Source organism: Sus scrofa, chromosome 3 (assembly GCF_054392235.1).
Source record: "Sus scrofa isolate SSC_HxYL_T2T_F1_AM1 chromosome 3, Sscrofa_HxYL_maternal_Yorkshire_Landrace_v2.0, whole genome shotgun sequence".
In the NCBI taxonomy this organism is placed as follows: Eukaryota; Metazoa; Chordata; class Mammalia; order Artiodactyla; family Suidae; genus Sus; species Sus scrofa.
In genome coordinates, this window is record NC_139385.1 from 29,616,832 (window position 1) to 29,635,263 (window position 18,432).

The window sequence follows — 18,432 nt, forward strand, 5'->3', positions numbered from 1 at the left end:
TACCTAGACCAACTCATCTCAGCCCCCAAATAACTACGAGGTTAGGTATTATTATTCTTCTTCCCATTGTACAGATAAGGAAATGAAGGCTCAGAGAGATTAAGTAACTTGCCTAAGGTCACACACTAGGAAACAGCAGAGCTTCTGCAAGTCTGACCCAAAGTCTAAGGCTCTGTCAACATAAATCTGTCTGGAAGTTTCCAGAGAAATCAGGAGCTGCTCTCTCCCAGTCGTTATAGCTAATATTCAGTTGCTTCCCTGACTCAATACACAATTCCGAGGACTGGGTTCTAAGTCAAAAATAGTAAAAATCACCCTTGGCAGGTATGCAGTGAACTTGGCCATGGGACAGATGGCCAATTCTCCATGGAGCGCCCAGTGAAGCATCTAGCTTTCATTCAGGAACCATGATGCAAAAAGGTACATAACCAAACACCAGGCCCACTCTGAGCCTAGCAAGATGCTCACCCTCAGGAGAGCCCAGGTGGCCACAACCCCCACCAGTGACACAGCAGGCGCAACTCGCTCAGAGCACACACCAGGTAGAAAGGCAAGAACGGAGGACAAACTGTCCACAGACGTAACCCCTCTCCCCGTGGCATTACCAAGTGGCTACAGCTGAGTCTCAAATAAGTTAGAGTCAGTCAGGCCACAGGGGACACTGCCTGGGCACCAGCTCACCCTCAGGCCGCAGTAGTGCAGGTGCACCCAGGGCTCCTCGGCATGCTTCTTCTGCAGGAACTCATAGGATTGCACGCGCCGCTGGCGGGCCTGCTCCGACTCCGGCCGGGAGAATCGCACCTGGGAAAGGGGGGCAGGGTCACAACCTGAGGCCTGGGACACTTCCTGGGTTGCCGCCTTAGCACCCACCAGGAGGCCAGGGAACCCTCCGTCTGGAAAACTTCCCACTCCCCCCAGCTCAGTCTGGGCAGAGGTTAGACTGTCCCCCCCAGGCAGTCCGGCAGGAAGGCACAAAGAGACGGGGCCTGTTTCTGCCGGCTTCACCCCCAGAGCCCAGCTCTGCGCTGACCCTCCCAACCCTGGCTGCCTCCAGGCGGCTGAACTACCAAGCCGGCCCTGCTGCCCCCGAGGCTGAGCTCTCTCTTGCGGCCTGAGCTCACCGTGATCTGCTTCACATCTTCTTCTGCCTCGTCCTGTGAAGAGTCTCCTGCTGCAAAGGGAAAAGCCGTGTTTGCAGCCTCTGGTGGTGGCTCTCCACTCCACCCACCAGGCAGGCCTCAGACCACAGTGTCCATGAATCCTCCTGCTAGACAGAGCATTAACCACTGCTTAAGTCGGTGGTTCTAAATTAGGGGTGACTCTGCCCCACCCCCCCACCCCAGCCCAGAGATATTTGGGAATTCAGAGACATTTCTCACTGTCAAAATCATGGGAGTGGGGGCCACTCACAGCCAGTGGGTAGAGGATGCTGTAACCCACCCCTTTAATACTTTTTCCCATGAGCAGCCCATCCAGACACACGGCAGGGCTGGGGGTCTAGAGCTCACCCTCATTAGCGGCCTCCCTCTCACGGTGCTTGGCGTCAGCCTTATCCAGGTAGGAGAAGCTGGGCCGCAGCTGCAGGATGCCATGTAAAGGTGTCAGGTGGAGCTCACCTGGCAGAGGAAGAAGGGCTTGGACCTGACTCTGGGAGCTGAGGCTGACCCACCCAGCTTGGCTCAAGGGAGTTACCAAGGGCCCCAGATTCCCTTAAAGGCCTCGGCCCACTACCAAGCCACCTCCCACCTCTGCTCTAGTCCCAAGTCTTAGGCTGATGGCCATTCCCAACCTGATGAGGCCCCTTTAGGCACAGCAAGCACACAAACTGGATGGAGACATGAACCCAGACCTCTGTTCAAAGCCACTTCCTTAAGGCTTGCCTACAAGCCCTCCTCTGCCAGCACTCAAGGGCCCTCCGACCCTGGTCCCCACTCCTCTCCCCACAACTGCTTATTGCAGCCATACTGGGTGACTTGTCCACACCAAACACGCCCTGCTCTTTCCCCCAGTCAGGCCTCTGCCAGACCACCCTCTCTGCCTCCCTAACCGCCCCCACACATCCTCACCCTCCCACCTCTTCCTGTCAAAATTCTGCCCATCCTGGGAGTTCCCATCGTGGCTCAGTGGTTAAAGAATCTGACTAGGAACCATGAGGTTGCGGGTTTGATCCCTGGCCTCGCTCAGTGGGTTAAGGATCTGGCCTTGCCGTGAGCTGTGGTGTAGGTCACAGACTAGCAGCTCGGATCCCGTGTTGCTGTGGCTCTGGTGTAGGCTGGCAGCTGCAGCTCCGATGAGACCCCTAGCCTGGGAACATCCATATGCCGTAGGAGTAGCCCTAGAAAAGGCAAAAAGACCAAAAAAAAAAAAAAAAAAATTCCACCCATCCTATTAAGAAACTGGCTAGTGAGAATGGGGCTGGAGAAGAGGTCTGGCGGAGCCAGGTGGAGGAGTGTCTACACCATGGCCTTTTCTTGTGAATCAAACCTGTGCACTGGGAGCCAGTGCAAAGATAACAGATTTCAATCGAGTCAATGTAAGCTTAAAAGAGAAGAAATCAGACAGAAGCTACAGCTCTGGGGAAGCTCTCTGGGCCTCCAGAGGGAGCAGAACTATATCCTTGAGACATGGGTTCGAAATAGAAGAGTGTAGGAGTTCCCGTCATGGCTCAGTGGTTAAGGAATCCGACTAGGAACCATGAGGTTTGATCCCTGGCCTCGATCAGTTGGTTAAGGATCTGGCATTGCCATGAGCTGTGATGTAGGTCACAGATGCGGCTCAGATCTGGTGTGGCTGTGGCTGTGGTGTAGGCCGGCAGCCGTAGCTCCAATGAGACCCCTAGCCTGGAAACCTCCATATGTGGCAGGTGCAGCCCTAGAAAAAGACCAAAAAAAAAAAAAGAAGAGTGTAGTTATTTGACATTACTTTTATCCTATCCTGGTTTATTTCCTTAGTGTTTTATCTTTTTTATTTTATTTATTTATTTATTTATTTTTCTTTCTGTCCTTTTTAGAACTGCACCCGAGGCATATGGAGGTTCCCAGGCTAGGGGTCTACTGAGATCTAATTCACACACCATACAATTCACCCATTTCAAGCATACAATTCAATGTATTTTAATGCATTCGTAGAGCTGTTCGACCAGCATCGCAATCAGCTTTAGAATATTTCCACCACCCCAAAGAGAAACCCTGCACCCATCAGCAGTCATGGCCCATTCCCCTTTCCTCCCAGCTCCGAGGAACCACGAATCTACTAACGCAATGGGTTTGCCTATTCTGGACATTTCCCGCGCATGGAATCATGTGACAGGTGGTCCTTTGTGCCTGGCTTCCTTCATTTAGCTTCAATTCCAAGGCTCACCCAGGATGGAGTGTATCAGTACTTCTCTCCTTATGACAGCTAAAGAATATTCTAATCCACGGCTATGCCATGTTTGGGTACCCATGCAACAGCCCAATAGACCTCTGGAGCGCTTCCACTTTTCTCTACCATGAAAAATGCCGCTACCGACAGGTTTTTATGTGGAGATATGCATTCACCTCTCTTGAGGGGATGCTGTCGAGGAAGGGAATTGCTGAGTCCTGAGTACCTTGTAATGAAGATAACATTCTACCCCTGTCCCCAGAGTTACACTGTGTGTGTCCGTGTCCCAGGAGGACGATGACCCTGGAGCCCCATCTCATCAGGTCCGGCAGTGTCTAGCCAGAAGTCCCTAGAGGGGGCCAAATCTGTTATTTCCACCACCAGTCTGGCCTCTGTGGGTATCTAGCATACAGGGGAGGAGGGGACTGGACGCCAGGCTAGGGTGTCTCCCCCCTGTCCCAGCTCCCATCCTGCTTCCTTCCCACCCCATCAGCCCTCACGAGCCACAGCAGCCCAGACGCCCAGCGCGGGTACCTTGCCTGTAGAGCGCAGCAGCGTAACGGGAGGTGTTGCTGGTGGTCTGCGAAGAGCAGAACGTCTGCTTGTCCATCAGCTTCCTGGAAGCACAGGGAGAACAGACGTCAAGGGGCAGGAAGCTCCAGGCCCCGGCCTGGCAGGCACAACACCCTCTACCCCAGACACCTGAAATCCAGCCGCCAGAGACCAAGGCCACAGGACAGGCCACGTGGGCTACAGGGGGGAGCTGGGAATGAGGAGCCTGTACTTGCGGCCCAAGAGATAAGCACTGGGTGGGAGGGAGCTCCCTCTCCCCCATCAAGGCGCCAGCTTTCCTCTGCCTGGAAGAACTTGTCAGAGGAGTCGCCTTAGGAATGAAGACGCTGCCCACAGGGACAGGCCTGCACCAGGCCCAGCGTGCAAAGGCCATGCTTGCAAAGGCGGGACGCTGGCAGGGAGCCCAGCCATGGGGCCAGGGCCCAGACATCTCGTGAGGGCCTCGAAAGGCTCCTATTTGAAGAAAGTGACACTCAGAGGCCTCGACGCCCAGGGAACTCACGAGGAGTAGGTGCTCGTCTCGTCAGCACAGGCGCCATCCACGTTCAGCGCGATCTGCTCCCCTTTGCTGCGGCAGTAGTTGGGATTCAGCGTGTCGATGGCCATCTCGAGCTCTACCTGGAGGCCCCAAGCACCCGTGACCCGCTGTGAGGACCCCGAGACACAGCCCCCAGGGGATCCCCCGACCCCACCATGACCACCTCCTAACCCCAGCCCCTGCCCAGAAACAGGACGGACCTCATCCCTCCCCGAGGGCCCCAGGCATCTGTCCACACAAAGCCCACAAACCCAAATTCCAACAGAAGGGCCAGAGTGCTTTTCTGCGGGAGGAGGGCTCATGTAGTTTTCTTTGTCCCCCTGATTCCACGCCCCAAAATCTAAAAATCTAAATTAGGTGCCAACATTTAAAAATCAAGAGCTTTCCCCATAAAAATGCGTATTTCCAACTTCTCTTGAAATGTCAGCAGAATTGGCAATACTGGAAGAGCTTTTTTTACACGGCAACGGGGCCTAACGCTGCAGCTGCACACGGACAGGTGCAGCTGTTCTCCTGGTCCCTGTCGCCCCAGCCCTGCGAGGCAGGAGACTCCTCCTGTGGGGACCTCTTCACACGGTCCCCGCCCTGTCTGTGCGCAGGAGTCCGCCCCATCCTGTCCTCCAGGTGAGCTGAGCCCCACTCCTCCCTGGCCTCTCTGGAGCTGCTCACCCCCTTTCTGAACTCGTTCCATCGGCATCTTTCAAGGCCCTGCAAGCTGCAGGTTTTCTTCCTAACTCGCCAGTCTCCCCTCTGGGCTTCCAGCCCCCCAAAAGGCCTGTCTCTGGTTTCTTCTCCCCTCCCCCCATCTCCATCCAAAGAGGGCAGCCCCACCTTCTGCTGCTTGGGCTTGATCTTGGCTGAGAGGTGCGGAATGTCATCGTAGGTCATCGAGGCTGGACGCACAGGGTACTAGGGACGGGAAAGGAGCCATCAGCCCACCCTACCCAGCCCCAACCAGAGCTAGGGGGCACTAGCCAAGAGTCAATAGTCACCCTCCACCCCAATCAGAGCCCGCACCCCGCCCACCTGCATCCCTGCATCCCATTCTCACTGGCTCCACCTAGCCTCCTGCCAAAGAGCAATTTCCAGATGTCTCCAGGGGACAGGCCTAAGCATCAAGAACCCAAACAGGCCCCAGCACACATGGCCCAGGGGCCCTAGGAAACTATAGCCCTGCCGCGGCAGTGAACAGTAAGAGTCTGAAGTCGAACTGCTAGTTTACAGGTCATCTAGGTCGAGAAGGACAAGTGAAACGAGGCCGCAGGAAGCAAAGAAGGAAAATAAAAACAGGCAAATGCTGCTCACTGCTGAAGCCCAAGGATGCATCTGTGGACAAAGAAATGTCACCTGCCACACAGAACAACCTTCAGGCCCCGCAGTCAGGCCCCCTAAGGGGATTCAGGATGGAGAAAACAGGGTACAGGGCCTAGATGGCTAAGGTGCACAGCAAAGGAGAGATTTCAATGAGCCAGGTTTCCTATACACAGAAAAGTGCTAACCTCTTTAACTTGCGGTATCTGGTTTTTCTTTAACTAACAGTGATCTTTTAATATTCTGACTATTTGGTAGGTTGTTATTCTTTGTGGGGTTTTTTGTTTGTTTTTGGTTTTCGTCTTTTTTTTTTTTTTTTTTTTTTTTTGGTGTAAAAACGCCTACGTGTCCTGGCTCCTTCCTTACCTCGGAGCTCTCTGAGAGGCTGTCTCCCGGGCTTAAGTCCTCAGGATGTCCCCTAACACAACATAATCCTCAACTTTGAGGCTGCGCATTTCTTTCAGTCGACAGATACATGGGAATCACTATTCTCTCTCCTTTTGCTGCTGTGTGGACTCTTCCATAATAAAAAGCTGCAGTCAGAGAAAGGAGCTGGTCTGCCACTGACCTGCTCAGAGGGCCCCCTCTGGGCCCCAGCGTCATCAGAAGTGAAATTATTTTCTGTTACACCTGAGTTCTGAAATCCCTTCTTTGCTCTAAACACACCGGGGACATCCTTCCTCGCAGATGCACTTTTCTTCTTTTCCCCGCACTGTACGGATGCTACTGAGTGGATGGATAAGTCGTGGTTGGGACCCACTCTCAAAAAGCTGTGGCCATTTCCGCCCCCCCAAAAAAAAAGAAAAGAAAAGAAAAGCAGGCTGTGGCCATCACAGTGGGAACCATGACAGCTTCCAGAGGCAGCCTGGTGGAGGCATGGTGGCGGATGAAGTAAACCCTCCTTTGGGGACATTTGTTATCAGCTGCTTTCTCACCCAAGGAAATGGCTGTTTCCTAAAAGCTCACTTAAATAGCAATACAGGAGTTCCCATTATGGCTCAGTGGTTAGGGAATCCGACTAGGAACCATAAGGTTGTGGGTTCAATCCCTGGCCTCGCTCAGGGGGTTAAGGATCCGGTGTTGCCATGAGCTGTGGTGTAGGTCGCAGACGCGGCTTGGATCCCCCATTGTTGTGGCTCTGGTGTAAGCCAGCAGCTATAGCTCTGATTAGATCCCTAGCCTGGGAACCTCCATATGCCATGGGTGCGGCCCTAAAAAGACAAAAAAAAAAAAAAAAAAAAAAGCAATACAGTGACTCCTCCCTGCTTCCTGGGCTGGAACTTAGGTCCAGGAATGGCCTGGAGCACAGCTGGCCTGAACTGGGCCCTGAGCTGGGACAAATGCACCCAAGACAGCCCGGGAGGCCCCTGGTCTGCCAAGGTCTGGGGCAGCTCTGTGATGTCCTGCTAACTGGGAAGAGTGGCGGGGAAGGGTGCAGGTTCTGGAATCAGACAGTCCTAGCTCTGTTAGGACTTGCTCCTTGGGCACTCAGGCAAGCTCCTCGCCTTCCAGGACCATCAGGAGCAGGAAAAAAGAGGCAAATGGAGCTGACAGCTGGCACAGAGCCTGGCACGCTGTGAACACACATGGGTCACTGTCACCACCATCCATCCTACCCATCACTCTGCAGTCAGTCAAGGAAGCAATCGCAGAAGGAAACAACAGCTCCAGCCTCCTGGCCTACAGAGGCAGACTCCAAGGGACAGACATGGGGCTTCTGCTGCCCTATCCAGACCCCCTGTGCAAGTTACTAGCCTCCCTAGGCCTCTTTTTCCTCATACGCAACATGGGAGGGAGCAAAGAGACTTCAGAACCCTCTTGCTGGGAATTGTAAAGTGCTGCAAAACAGTCTTGACAATTCCTCAGAATATTAAACTTCGTTTCCACAGGATCCAGCAATTCCACTCCCAGGTATATACCCAAGAGAGACGAAAACATCTCCCCACACACATTTGGACTGGAATGTTCATAGCTACATGATTCGTAACAGCCAAAACACGGCAACAACCCAAATCCCCATCAGCTGATGCACGGAGAAATAAAATGTGGTACATATACCCTTACAAAGGAGAATATTCATTCATAAAAAGACATGAGGTACTGACACATGCTATAACACGGGGGAACCTCGAAAACATCACAGTAAATAAAAGGCCACGTACTACACAACTCCAATGCTATGAAATGTCCAGAATAGGCAAATCCATAGAGAGAGAAAATAGGTTAATGGTTGCCTAGGACTTGGGGTGGGGGAGATAAGAGCAGCAGCAAACACTTCCTAAAATAGATTGTGGTTCTGGTTGCACGACCCTGTGAATAGACTTAAAATCCACGGCATTGACACTTAATGTGGGAATTGCATGGGTATGAATTAGATCTCAATAAAGCAGTTATAAAATTGCAATAATAATCACCACCATGGGGTTCCTCAGGGGTGAGAAAACATGAAAAGGGCTCTGAATGGTGCCTGCAGATAGTCTAGGGTTAACACCTGAGGGTGACCTGGACGAAACTGCTGGCCCGGCCAAGAGGGGAGGGGGTGGGGATAACCACTGGGGGAGACACACAGCTGGCAGGACCCAGGCACCACTGCTGCCCTGGAGCTGCCCCCAGAAAGGCCTTCCCTGAGTCTCAGGGATGCGGAGGCCCGCGTTCTCGGTCCTAACGCGGCCAGGTGGCGTTCTGCGCAGTTCATGTGGGCTCAGCGGATCCTGGGAGGACCTCTCAGGCAGCTACTATTACCACCACCGCTTTGCAAATGAAGAAACTGAGCTGCCTGCCCAAGGACTTGCAGCCAAGCAGTGACGGAGCTGGGTCTCAGTGCTGGCAGACTGTCCCAGAGCCCCAGCTTTAGCCACCACACCCTTCTGCCTTGGTTTTCCCAACTTCACAAGGAGAGACTATCACTGACCTGCCCCTAAAAGCAAAGAGCCTGTCCCGTCACGCCCTCTAGGCCAAGAATTCTCAGCCACGCGGAGGTTCCCCACTATTCCCTGGCCACCACTTCCCGCGTCTCCACTCCCACCATCACTTGCTTTTTTCCCGCTTTACCGTCATGTCCTATGATTACCTGAAACAGATAGAGCTTCTCTGCCAGACTTTTGGCCAAGTACACGTCGATCTGGGAACAGGAGAAGAAGACTTAGTCAGGAGACAGAACCCAGAGCCCAACCTGCCCCTGGCACACACCTGCTCCTCAACTTTCAAGTAAGGGGTAGGGGCTCCTAGGGGCAGTTTTGGGGGGGAAGAAATAGCTCAGCTGATGCTAAACACAAAGAGAATCAGGAGTTCCCGTCGTGGCACAGTGGTTAACGAATCCGACTAGGAACCATGAGGTTGCGGGTTCGATCCCTGCCCTTGCTCAGTGGGTTAACGATCCGGCGTTGCCGTGAGCTGTGGTGTAGGTTGCAGACACGGCTCGGATCCCGCCTTGCTGTGGCTGTGGTATAGGCTGGCGGCTACAGCTCCGATTGGACCCCTAGCCTGGGAACCTCCATATGCCGCGGGAGTGGCCCAAGAAATAGCAACAATAACAACAACAACAAAAAAGACAAAAGACAAAAAAAAACAAAAAACACAAAGAGAATCAGGCATTCTTGCAGTGGCTCAGTGGGTTGGGAACCCGACACTATCTCTACGAGGATGCGGGCTCCATCCCTGGCCTCACTCGGTGGGTTAAGGATCGGGCACTGCCTCAAGGTGTGGCGTAGGTCATGGGTGCAGCTCCAAATCAACCCCTGGCCCGGGAACGTCCATATGCTGTAGGTGTGGCCATAAAAAGGGAAAAAAACAAAGGGAACCAAATCTCCAACCTGACGTCCAGAGCCCCCTGGCCAGTTTCACCTCAGTCCAAAAAAAATGTATTCCCTGAGGCTGCCCCGACCAGAACGCATCCTAGAGAGCCGGAGGAAAGACTTTTCTGATGAGGATGGGGCAGAAGGCCCCTGCCTGTGCGCTCCATCACCTGTCCTGGACTAGTCTGTCTTAAGGTGGTCTGATCTGGCCCTACTTTCCCTTTCTTCTCAACCCTCACTGCCCCTGCCCCACTTTGACCTCCTGCTTCCAAGCTCTTCCTATGAACCATGTTCTCTCCTATCTCCAGCCCTTAAGGAGAGAGCTCATCAGGCACTGGGGAGGCATGTGTGAAGAAAATGCTCGGAGTTCCCATCATGGCTCAGTGGCTAACAAATCCGACTAGGAACCAGGGGTTGCGGGTTTGATCCCTGGTTTCACTCAGTGGGTTGACGATCTGGTGTTGCCATGAGCTGTGGTGTAGGCTGCAGACTCAGCTCGGATCTAGCGTTGCTGTGGCTGTGGCATAGGCCAGCAGCTACAGCTCCGATTAGACCCCTAGCCTGGGCACCTCCATATGCCACAGGTGTGGCCCTAAAAAAGACACCCCCCCCAAAAAAAAAAAGAAAGAAAGAAAAGAAAAAGAAAATGCTAGGTGGGGCTAACAGCACATGCAAAGGTCTGGAGGCTCGATGATGTGTCCTCGCCTGGGCCCAACTCTAGAACCTATCACCCTACCGTCTGCAGACCCCTTCCCTGTCAGTCTCCCCCCACAGATGCTAAGCTTCCGAAGGGCAGGAACACTGCCCGGGCTCACTGCTGTCACAGCCCCCAGCACCTAGTGGATCTAGGGAACAACTGCTCAATGACTGAATCTGGGAAAGCCCAGGATCCAAGGAACAACTGCTGGATGACTGAATCTGGGAAAGCCCAGGAAGATGACAGAGTTAATAAACCCATTCATTCATTCAACAAATAGTCACTGAGGCTCAATTAAGTGCCAGCCAGTGAACCTGGCTTTATAGACACAGTGGTGAACAGAACAAAATCCCTGTCCTCATGAAGCTTATAGTCTAATGCAAGGAGACGCATGTAGGGGCTGAGAAGAGCTGTGTCCAGTGCAAGGCACGGCCAAGGTAAGGGGCTGGGGAGGTGTGCAGAAGAACATGGCACGAGGCAGGATGGTCAGGGCATCCTTTCTGACAAGGTGATGCTGGCTCGGATACCTGAAGGAAGCGAGGGGTCAGCCAGGGAGGTATGTGGGAAAGAGGGTTCCTGGCACAGGGACGTCTACAGGTCCCGGGCTGGCCTGAGGATGGATGGGAGGGACCCTTCCCTGGCAGAGGGTGGGGAAGAGCAGTTACCTCCTGTACGACTGGGTCATCCTCTTCATTGGCCATACTAGGGGGGAGCCAGCCGCGCAGTCCCTGGACTCGATCTGCAATGAGAACAAGAGGCCTGGGCCATCAGTCAGTCATTCCACCAACACACCTAGGCACCTACTCTGCAACTGAAGAGGGAGAAGCCTGAGACAATCAGAAATTGATCTTATTTCTACATTTATCATGCAGTCAAAAGAGAACAGCCCATTATATACCCCACTGGCCAAAACAAAACAAAACAAAAAATCTGAAAAACAAAAAAACAAAACCGGGGAGAAACCACCAGGTGATGGATGCAAACAGGTGGACCCAAACATCCACGTGTCAGCTACACCCATGCAAAAGAATAGATAAATGACCCGTTTTAGGGGTTTTCGGGCCACTCACAAAGAATTCACTGCCAGGCAGGAGGATGGAGCTGGCTGGACCACAGCCATGATGAAAACACTCAAGAAGTCATCAGGGGCCATGGTGAACCTTTACAGAGAGTCTGATGTGCAACAGGAAGCGCCAACTGTCTGAAGTCCTGCTTTGCAGGGTGACTCCATCTCTGATATTTGATTCTCAAGCTGACTTTTAACCCAACCCTGAGTGAGATGACCTCCTTTTCTATGATTTTGCGTGTGTGTGTGTGTCTAAAAATGACCCTCGTCATATACTCTTCTCTTCATTGTCCCCATTTTACACCGAGGCGGCTGGAACGCCGACAGTTTTATGTGTCTTACCCAAAGCCAAACAGCAAGGAAGCTGTTCACATCAGTGCCAGGCTGTCCAACTTCAGGCCACAGTTATGAGGTAGGGGAGTTCAGAGGAAAGGGAAGGGCCTTCCTGCCGGGGGCAGGGGAAGGGGCATTTGGGCTGGGCCTTGAAAGACACAAAGATTGGGACAAGCCAGGAGAGCAGGGGGAAGAGGGATTCCAGGCAACAGGCAGCACATCAAGTACCTGGAGGAGGGAAGGCAGCAAGGGGCTCCAGGGCGGAGGGCAGGCACACGGTCCCTCCGTATCAGAGGGGAAGGCGGGGACTGGATCCAGGACCCAAAGGGACACCAATATCTGCAGATGCTCCAGCCCCTCACCCTGGTGTAGCATCTGCACATAACCTAAGCACAGCCTATACTTTAAATCATCTCTCGCTTTCTTATAATATCAAGTACAATGCAAATGGTATGTAAATAGTTGCCAGGCGCAGGGCAAATTTAGTTTCTGAGGTCAGTGGAATCCTTGAATGCAGGGAACTCCCTGTTCAGAGGGCTGACCCTTCCTATTCCCAAAGGGAGAGGATGGTCACAGTTAGACAGGCCGCTGGGCACCCTCAGATCTCAGCGGTTCCCATACCTCTACTTTTTGTTAAGACCAAAAAGACTTTTACCTTATCTGCTTCATATTTGAATGCTTTAATATTTAGAAGAACATAAAATCTTTCACCACGGGATGTAATGGCATCCAAGCCCCTGCCCTGGCCCCTTATTCCAGATACACATTCCAGACTCTGAGGTTGCTCAGGCCAAAACCCTGGCATCATCCTCAATGCTTCTCCTCCTCTCATCCCACACCGGCAAACCCCGAGGGTTCTACCTTCAAAGCATCAGGAATCTGCTCTCCCAGCCACTGCCTTAGAGCAGCAGGTTCCTAACTGGTCTCTCTTTCACCTTTGCTCCCTACCGTCTCTGCTCGACCCAAAGCAGCGACCCGCTTAAAAGCCAAGTCAGACCACGTCACTCCTCTGCCTTCGAAGTCTTCCCCTCTCACTCAGAAATAAAAGCCAAAGTCTTTTTCGTCCCACGTGTGACCCTAAACAAGCCCCTCCTGCCCCCTTTCCTCTCAGACCTCATTGCCCACCCCACCTCCAGGTCTTTGTAACAGCTCTGCCCACCCCCATAACCTCAGGGCTCCCTCCTCCTGCTCCTCTTTCAGGTTTTTTGCTCAGATGCTACCTCATCGCTAAGACGTCCCGGGTCCACTCGATTCGAAATTGCAATAGCCTTCCCAGCCCGCTCCTCGCCTGTTCTGGTTTTCTCCATAGCACGTGTCACCCGCCACCCGACCCTCTAGAGCTCTGGGTGTGTATCCATCCCCGCCCCCACTGCCACGAAGCCATAAGCTACATGAAGGCAGAGATTTTCGTCTATTTGGTCCCTTGCTGCACCCCCAGTGCCTAGCACATAGCAGCTGCTCAGTATGTACGTGTCATCTGCATAAATGAGCCACAGGAATGCCATTTACTAGGGAGCCACCACAGGACTGTGAGTGGAGGGAGACGGCAGAGGGAAGCAGGCTACTCAACAGCCAGGGATTAGGAGACTGGTTGAAAAGCACAAGCCCCCAGATCAGCAGTTTTTGGCAGCCTGCTACTAGCCGGACAGCCCAAGACCCTGAGGCACCTGCCCAGGCTGCCAAGGACCATAAATGTAGGAGAAGGACCTGCCTTCTTCACAGCTGGCTCTGTGGACAACTGAAAGACTGGGGACTCCCAGGTGAGCCAAGGACCAGCCCATAGGTACGAAGAGGGTGTGGCCTAGGAGGATCCTAAGACACAGTCTTTCCTGAGAGACTGGCTTTCTCAGCTCTCTCTCTACTGGCCTCTCCTCAGTCCAGGGGGAGCTCAGGGAGGAGGGTGCGCCTCCTCCTCCTGATAAAACATCTGAATAGGTGAACACAGCGGCCATCACCTCCCTTCACCCTCTCAGCCAACATCATCCAACTCAGGGGCTTGCAAACTTTTCAGCCTAAGACCCAGGTAAGGAAATCCATTTCAGGAGTTCCCGCTGTGGTGCAGTGGGTTAAGGTTCTGACTGTTGTCTCTATGACAGCGCAGGCTGGGTCCCTGGCCTGGCACAGTGGGTTAAGGATCAAGGTGAAATTCCATATGCCACAGGTGGGGCCAAAAAAAGGAAAAAGAAAAGATCCATTTCATATAAATGACCTAGAGCACAATTACCTAACTAAAACAAAATTTCAAATAGCCATCAATTATCGCTTTTGTACCTAATGCCATGATTTTTTTTTTCTTTTCTTTTTTTCAGGGCCACATCTGCAGCATATGGAAGTTCCTGGGCTAGGGGTCAAACCAGGGCCACAGCTGCCTGGCTTAGGCCATAGCCACAGCAATGCCAGAAATCGAGCCACATCTGTGACCTATCCCACAGCTGACGACAACACGGGATCCTTAACCCACTGAGCAAGGCCAGGAATCGAACCCACACCGTCATGGATCCTACGTCGGGTTCTTAATCCGCTGAGCCACAACAGGAACTCTGAAGCGATGGTTTTTACCCTCAGTCATTAAAATTAAAAATACCGGTTACAATCCCTCTAAGTTGATTTCACATGCCACTAATAAATCTGGAACTGCAATTTAAAAAGTACTGCTCCAACTAGTCTTTCCTGCCTCCAATCCTCCCAGAAACAGCCAGAGTCGTCTTGCAGAAAAAGCAATCACATCATTTCTCTACTCAAAGCCCTTCAACTATCACATAGAATAAAATCCAAATTCCTTTCCGTGGCCTCAAGGTCTCATGTGAGGCTAAGCCCAAGTCTGCCCCAGGACCTTTGCACCTCGTCTATTTTCCTCCTTTCAAGGCTGACCTCTTTTCATTAGATACCATCACCCAGCCCCTCCAGGAGCAGAGAGGTTCTCCGACTATCCACCTTAAACAGCACCTCCGCCCCGTAACTGTTTCCAGTCACGACCACATTCAGGTTCTTATCACCATCTGGAAAAACCTAGTCTATTTGCTTCTGAGTTGTCTATCTTCTGCATTAGAATGTAAGCTCCATGACAGCCTCTCAGGGCTTCAACCACAAAAGTTGAAGCTGAGTTGATAGAGGGATTACTATCTTTTTAAAAAAATTCATGCTGATCTCCCAATATGTAGAACAGGACCTGGCATAAAATTATCACTCAATACAGTACACAAAACGCATACGTCAGGCAGCTACAGACCCTGTACCCAGTGAGTCTAGCTCAGCCCCACTGAGAGACTAGTGGCCTCATGGCTTGGGTCTCCTGGACACATGAGGATAGGGGTGTAGCCTGTCCTCCCAGGCCACCACAAGCTAAGCTTCCCTAGCAGGAGTGAGTGAACCCTTGGGCCTCCACAGGGTGACTTGTGGCCACAAGGGGACACTGTGGCTGTGGCTCCATGGTGCTGGGCACAGAAAACAGACCCCATCAGGGGTTTTGCTCGACAAATGGAAAGGGGACAAGAATGCCAGGTGAGCTAAGGAGGTGTTCAGAGCAGAGGAGCAGCCTGAAGGCCCCAGCCAGCTGCATCCATCTATGCTGTCCACCAAACTGAAAAGCAGAGGGGACTGCAAATAATCTCCAGCTCCTAGAGGGAGTGAGATAGGGTGAGGACAAGATGCTTCGGAGTTAAGGGGAAAGGCCCCTGGGCAAATAGTCTCAAGGTCCGGGTTCTTATTGGCTGTGTGCCCCTCCACACGTTCCCCCCCTCTTTGGGTCATCCCTTTCCACTTCCATTCAAGGGAAGGATAGCCTAGGGGCTAGAAGAATTACCTCTTAAAACTAGAGTCAGACCCTCCCTTCTCCAAGAACTTAAAATACATATTCCCATTTCTCTGCTCAATAGCCCTTTAAATCAAGATTTACCATCTCCAATTAAGAAAGCAGAAAACAAAGTTCAGAGTGTTAACTTACCCCAGGGTCACAGTGCTGGAGAATGGCAGAGCTAGGACACAAACCTAGGTCTAGCTGATGGCAAAAGATCCTTATTCTGGTTCTTAACTACTATGCTGCAGGCATCTTTAACAAAAAGCAGGATGGTACGGTGGGTAAGAGCATGGACTCTGAGGCAGAACTCTGTAAGTTCAAATCCCAGGTCTGCTGCTCGCTACCCTTGTCCCACCTGGAGCTGTTTGATCTTAGGACTGCTCGTTATTTTCATCCCTAAAATGGGGATAACAAAAGTACCGACCTCAGAGGACTGTGGTGAGGGTTAAATAAGGTATAAATGTAAGCCAAGGACAGGTTTGTTACAACTTGGCACATTTTCTTCCAATATAAAAGGGTAGGAGATCTAGCCAGGAATCAAAATGCTGTAAGCTGGGGCTTCTCCCGCCTTACCCTACTTAGTCCTCACCACAACCCTATGAGGTGGGGAATTCTGTTATCCCCATTTCACAGATAAAGAAATTGTGAAGCTTGCTAAGAGCTCTTTCTGCCCCCAAGCCCCAACGATTCTAAAGCTAACACAACAGAGCGACCTTGTTTATTTATTTACTGGTTTACTTGACGTGCTTACTGACACCTCTTCCGACCAAATGGTCAGGGCTGTATCAGCCGCCCGTAGTTGGTTTTCAATTAGCCCTGAGTGGTGGCTGGAATAAATGAATGAAGAAATCCGGGCCTGGCCGCGCGGAGGCTGCTCTGGTTCAGCAGCCAGGAGAGGGCCTGGGTATCCTCCCCCTGCCCATCAGGGCGGGCCGCCGGCCCCGAGCCACACTGTCCAATGGGTTTCGCCTCCCTCGCGGGTGGTCAGGCCCCCTTCTCACGCCCACCACGCAGCCATCGCTACGAGCCGCCACGCCGGCAGGTCACCGGCTGCCTTCGGACAGGTGCTCCCATAAGGAGGCCCGCCTGAGCCGGGCGGGGCAAGGCGGCTGGCCCCTGAGTCACCGCCGGCAGCCTCGGCCGCGGCCTCACCAACCACCGGGCCCAGCCGAGGTCGAAGCCCGCGGCCGGCCCAGGTCGACTGAGGCAGGTTGCCCGTCCTTCCCCCACCGAGTCCCGAGCGGCCCCCGGCCTCTGGGCACCGCGCGGCGCGGGCCTCCCGGCCTACTCCGCAGCCCAGCCCAGGCCCACCTCCTGAGTGCGGCCCGGCTCCAGCCCGGGCAGGCGCAGCCCACTCGGCACTCACCTCTCCGCGGGGCCCGCAGGCGGGCGGCTGCAACGGCCCAGGTACCCGCGGGCTGCAGAGGCGGCGGCGGCCCGGCTCTTCTCTCAGGCAGCGGCCATGTTGCCGGTGGAGAAACTCGGGCGGACACGTGGGGGGAGCAGGGCCAGCCCTCGCGCTTCCTTTTACCCACAATGCCCCGCCCCGGCGCACGCGGACCCGCCCCCCTCCGCCGCTCCATTCATGAGGGGAGCCAGCCCTTCCCGGCAGCAGGGGGCGCTGATGCTGGCGCAAAACAGCTGCAAACCGTCAAAAGATTGACCTTGGCAGCGGTGGGATTCGAACCCACGCCCCCGAAGAGACTGGAGCCTTAATCCAGCGCCTTAGACCGCTCGGCCACGCTACCCGGTTACGCAAACTGCCTTCCAGAAAACTACTTCATACGTTTATGTGCATTTGCGTGTACGTTTCTTCTTCCGCTTAAGTGCTTTACTTCATCTTAATAGAACTATTTAGAATATACCAGGTACAGAAAATAAAATATTTCCTCTAATATTTAGACCAGTCTTGTTCCGAACCGATCTTAGAATGAAAAGCAGTTTAAGAATCTGTATTCTTAGTGGGCATTAAACCCGGAGACCCTAAATTAACCCACACGGAAGACATCATGGACTTCAGCAGTAACCTGCGCCAGGGGCTCCAAAAGCCAAACCAGGGGAACTTCGAGTGGGCCGTTTTCTCTAAAAGCTCAGGTGTTTTCATTTTTAGTTACACAAGTTTTATGTGGGTTATTGCAAAATATTAAAATTTTTCAGACGAAGTACCAATGTTCTTTTACCTTTGTCCCCCATTGAAGTCCCTCCACTTAGTACACTGTGTATCCTTCTGGATCTTTTGCTGTGAATTTATATGGATATATACGGATATATTCATATGGATAGATATATCCATGGAGAGTGTTTCGTTTTTATCATTGTGGATTTTTACATGAATATAAATATTATTATACTATGATTATCTGCAGCTGACTTTTTTCACCCCACTATGTTTCTTAAATATCTATCCAGGTTGATACATATATAGATATTTAAAAATACAGAAAAAGCGCAAAGAAAAAACAATTATCCATACACCCACCACCTAACGTTGTGGCATTTCACTTTCAATTTTTTTCCTATGTATACTTTTTTCCCTACCTATATGCTTTTGTTATTAAAAGTACGAATATGTTGTCCTTTAAAAAATCCATTAAAAATATTAGACCATTACAAATAAAAATGGACTATTACAAATAAAAATAAAAGCCTCTTCCCAAATGTCATGAATTTGATGCGTATCCTTCCAGTCCACTTCTCATACTTTTCTATCCACCTGTCCACCCCTGTGTACATATACCCAGGAACAATATATACTATGATTTTTTGCTTTTCATTTATGTAAACCTTACTATATTGTACTTATATCATTCTGCCACTTGCTTTTCTACTCTAGTTATGTTTTTTCTATTTATTTTTGACAGATGTAGATCTAATTTATTCCATGCTATGAATATGGAATTTACGTTGTTTATATTAAGTTGTTAAATTCAAGTTTCTGGTAAATATCCAGTTGGCACACAC

General features: G+C 52.0%; 1 protein-coding gene and 1 non-coding gene across 8 annotated transcripts in view; both read right to left on the minus strand.

Moving 5' to 3' along the window:
• POLR3E (RNA polymerase III subunit E) overlaps positions 1–16,954 on the minus strand; it is a 34,289-nt gene extending 17,335 nt beyond the window's left edge. For 3 of the 7 annotated variants that reach the window (XR_014840591.1, XR_014840592.1, XM_021086481.2), the window contains exons 1-9: positions 16,838–16,954; positions 10,942–11,015; positions 8,856–8,906; positions 5,306–5,383; positions 4,439–4,554; positions 3,898–3,980; positions 1,509–1,616; positions 1,122–1,171; positions 682–801 (exon numbers count right to left, since the gene is read on the minus strand). Coding sequence is in view for 3 of the 7 variants with exons in the window: in XM_021086481.2 (XP_020942140.1) it covers positions 682–801; positions 1,122–1,171; positions 1,509–1,616; positions 3,898–3,980; positions 4,439–4,554; positions 5,306–5,383; positions 8,856–8,906; positions 10,942–10,977 (642 nt within the window). In the remaining 4 variants the exon portion in view is untranslated. Of the gene's footprint in view, positions 1–681; positions 802–1,121; positions 1,172–1,508; positions 1,617–3,897; positions 3,981–4,438; positions 4,555–5,305; positions 5,384–6,151; positions 6,319–8,855; positions 8,907–10,941; positions 11,016–16,837 lie in introns of all 7 variants that reach the window. The other 4 variants (XM_085017354.1, XM_085017352.1, XM_085017353.1 and 1 more) reach the window with 4 other exon arrangements.
• A 183-nt stretch (positions 16,955–17,137) lies between these two features.
• On the minus strand, positions 17,138–17,219 carry TRNAL-AAG (transfer RNA leucine (anticodon AAG)). Its single transcript has one exon. It is a non-coding gene; the product is annotated as a tRNA-Leu (tRNA).
• Between the last annotated feature and the right edge of the window lie 1,213 nt (positions 17,220–18,432).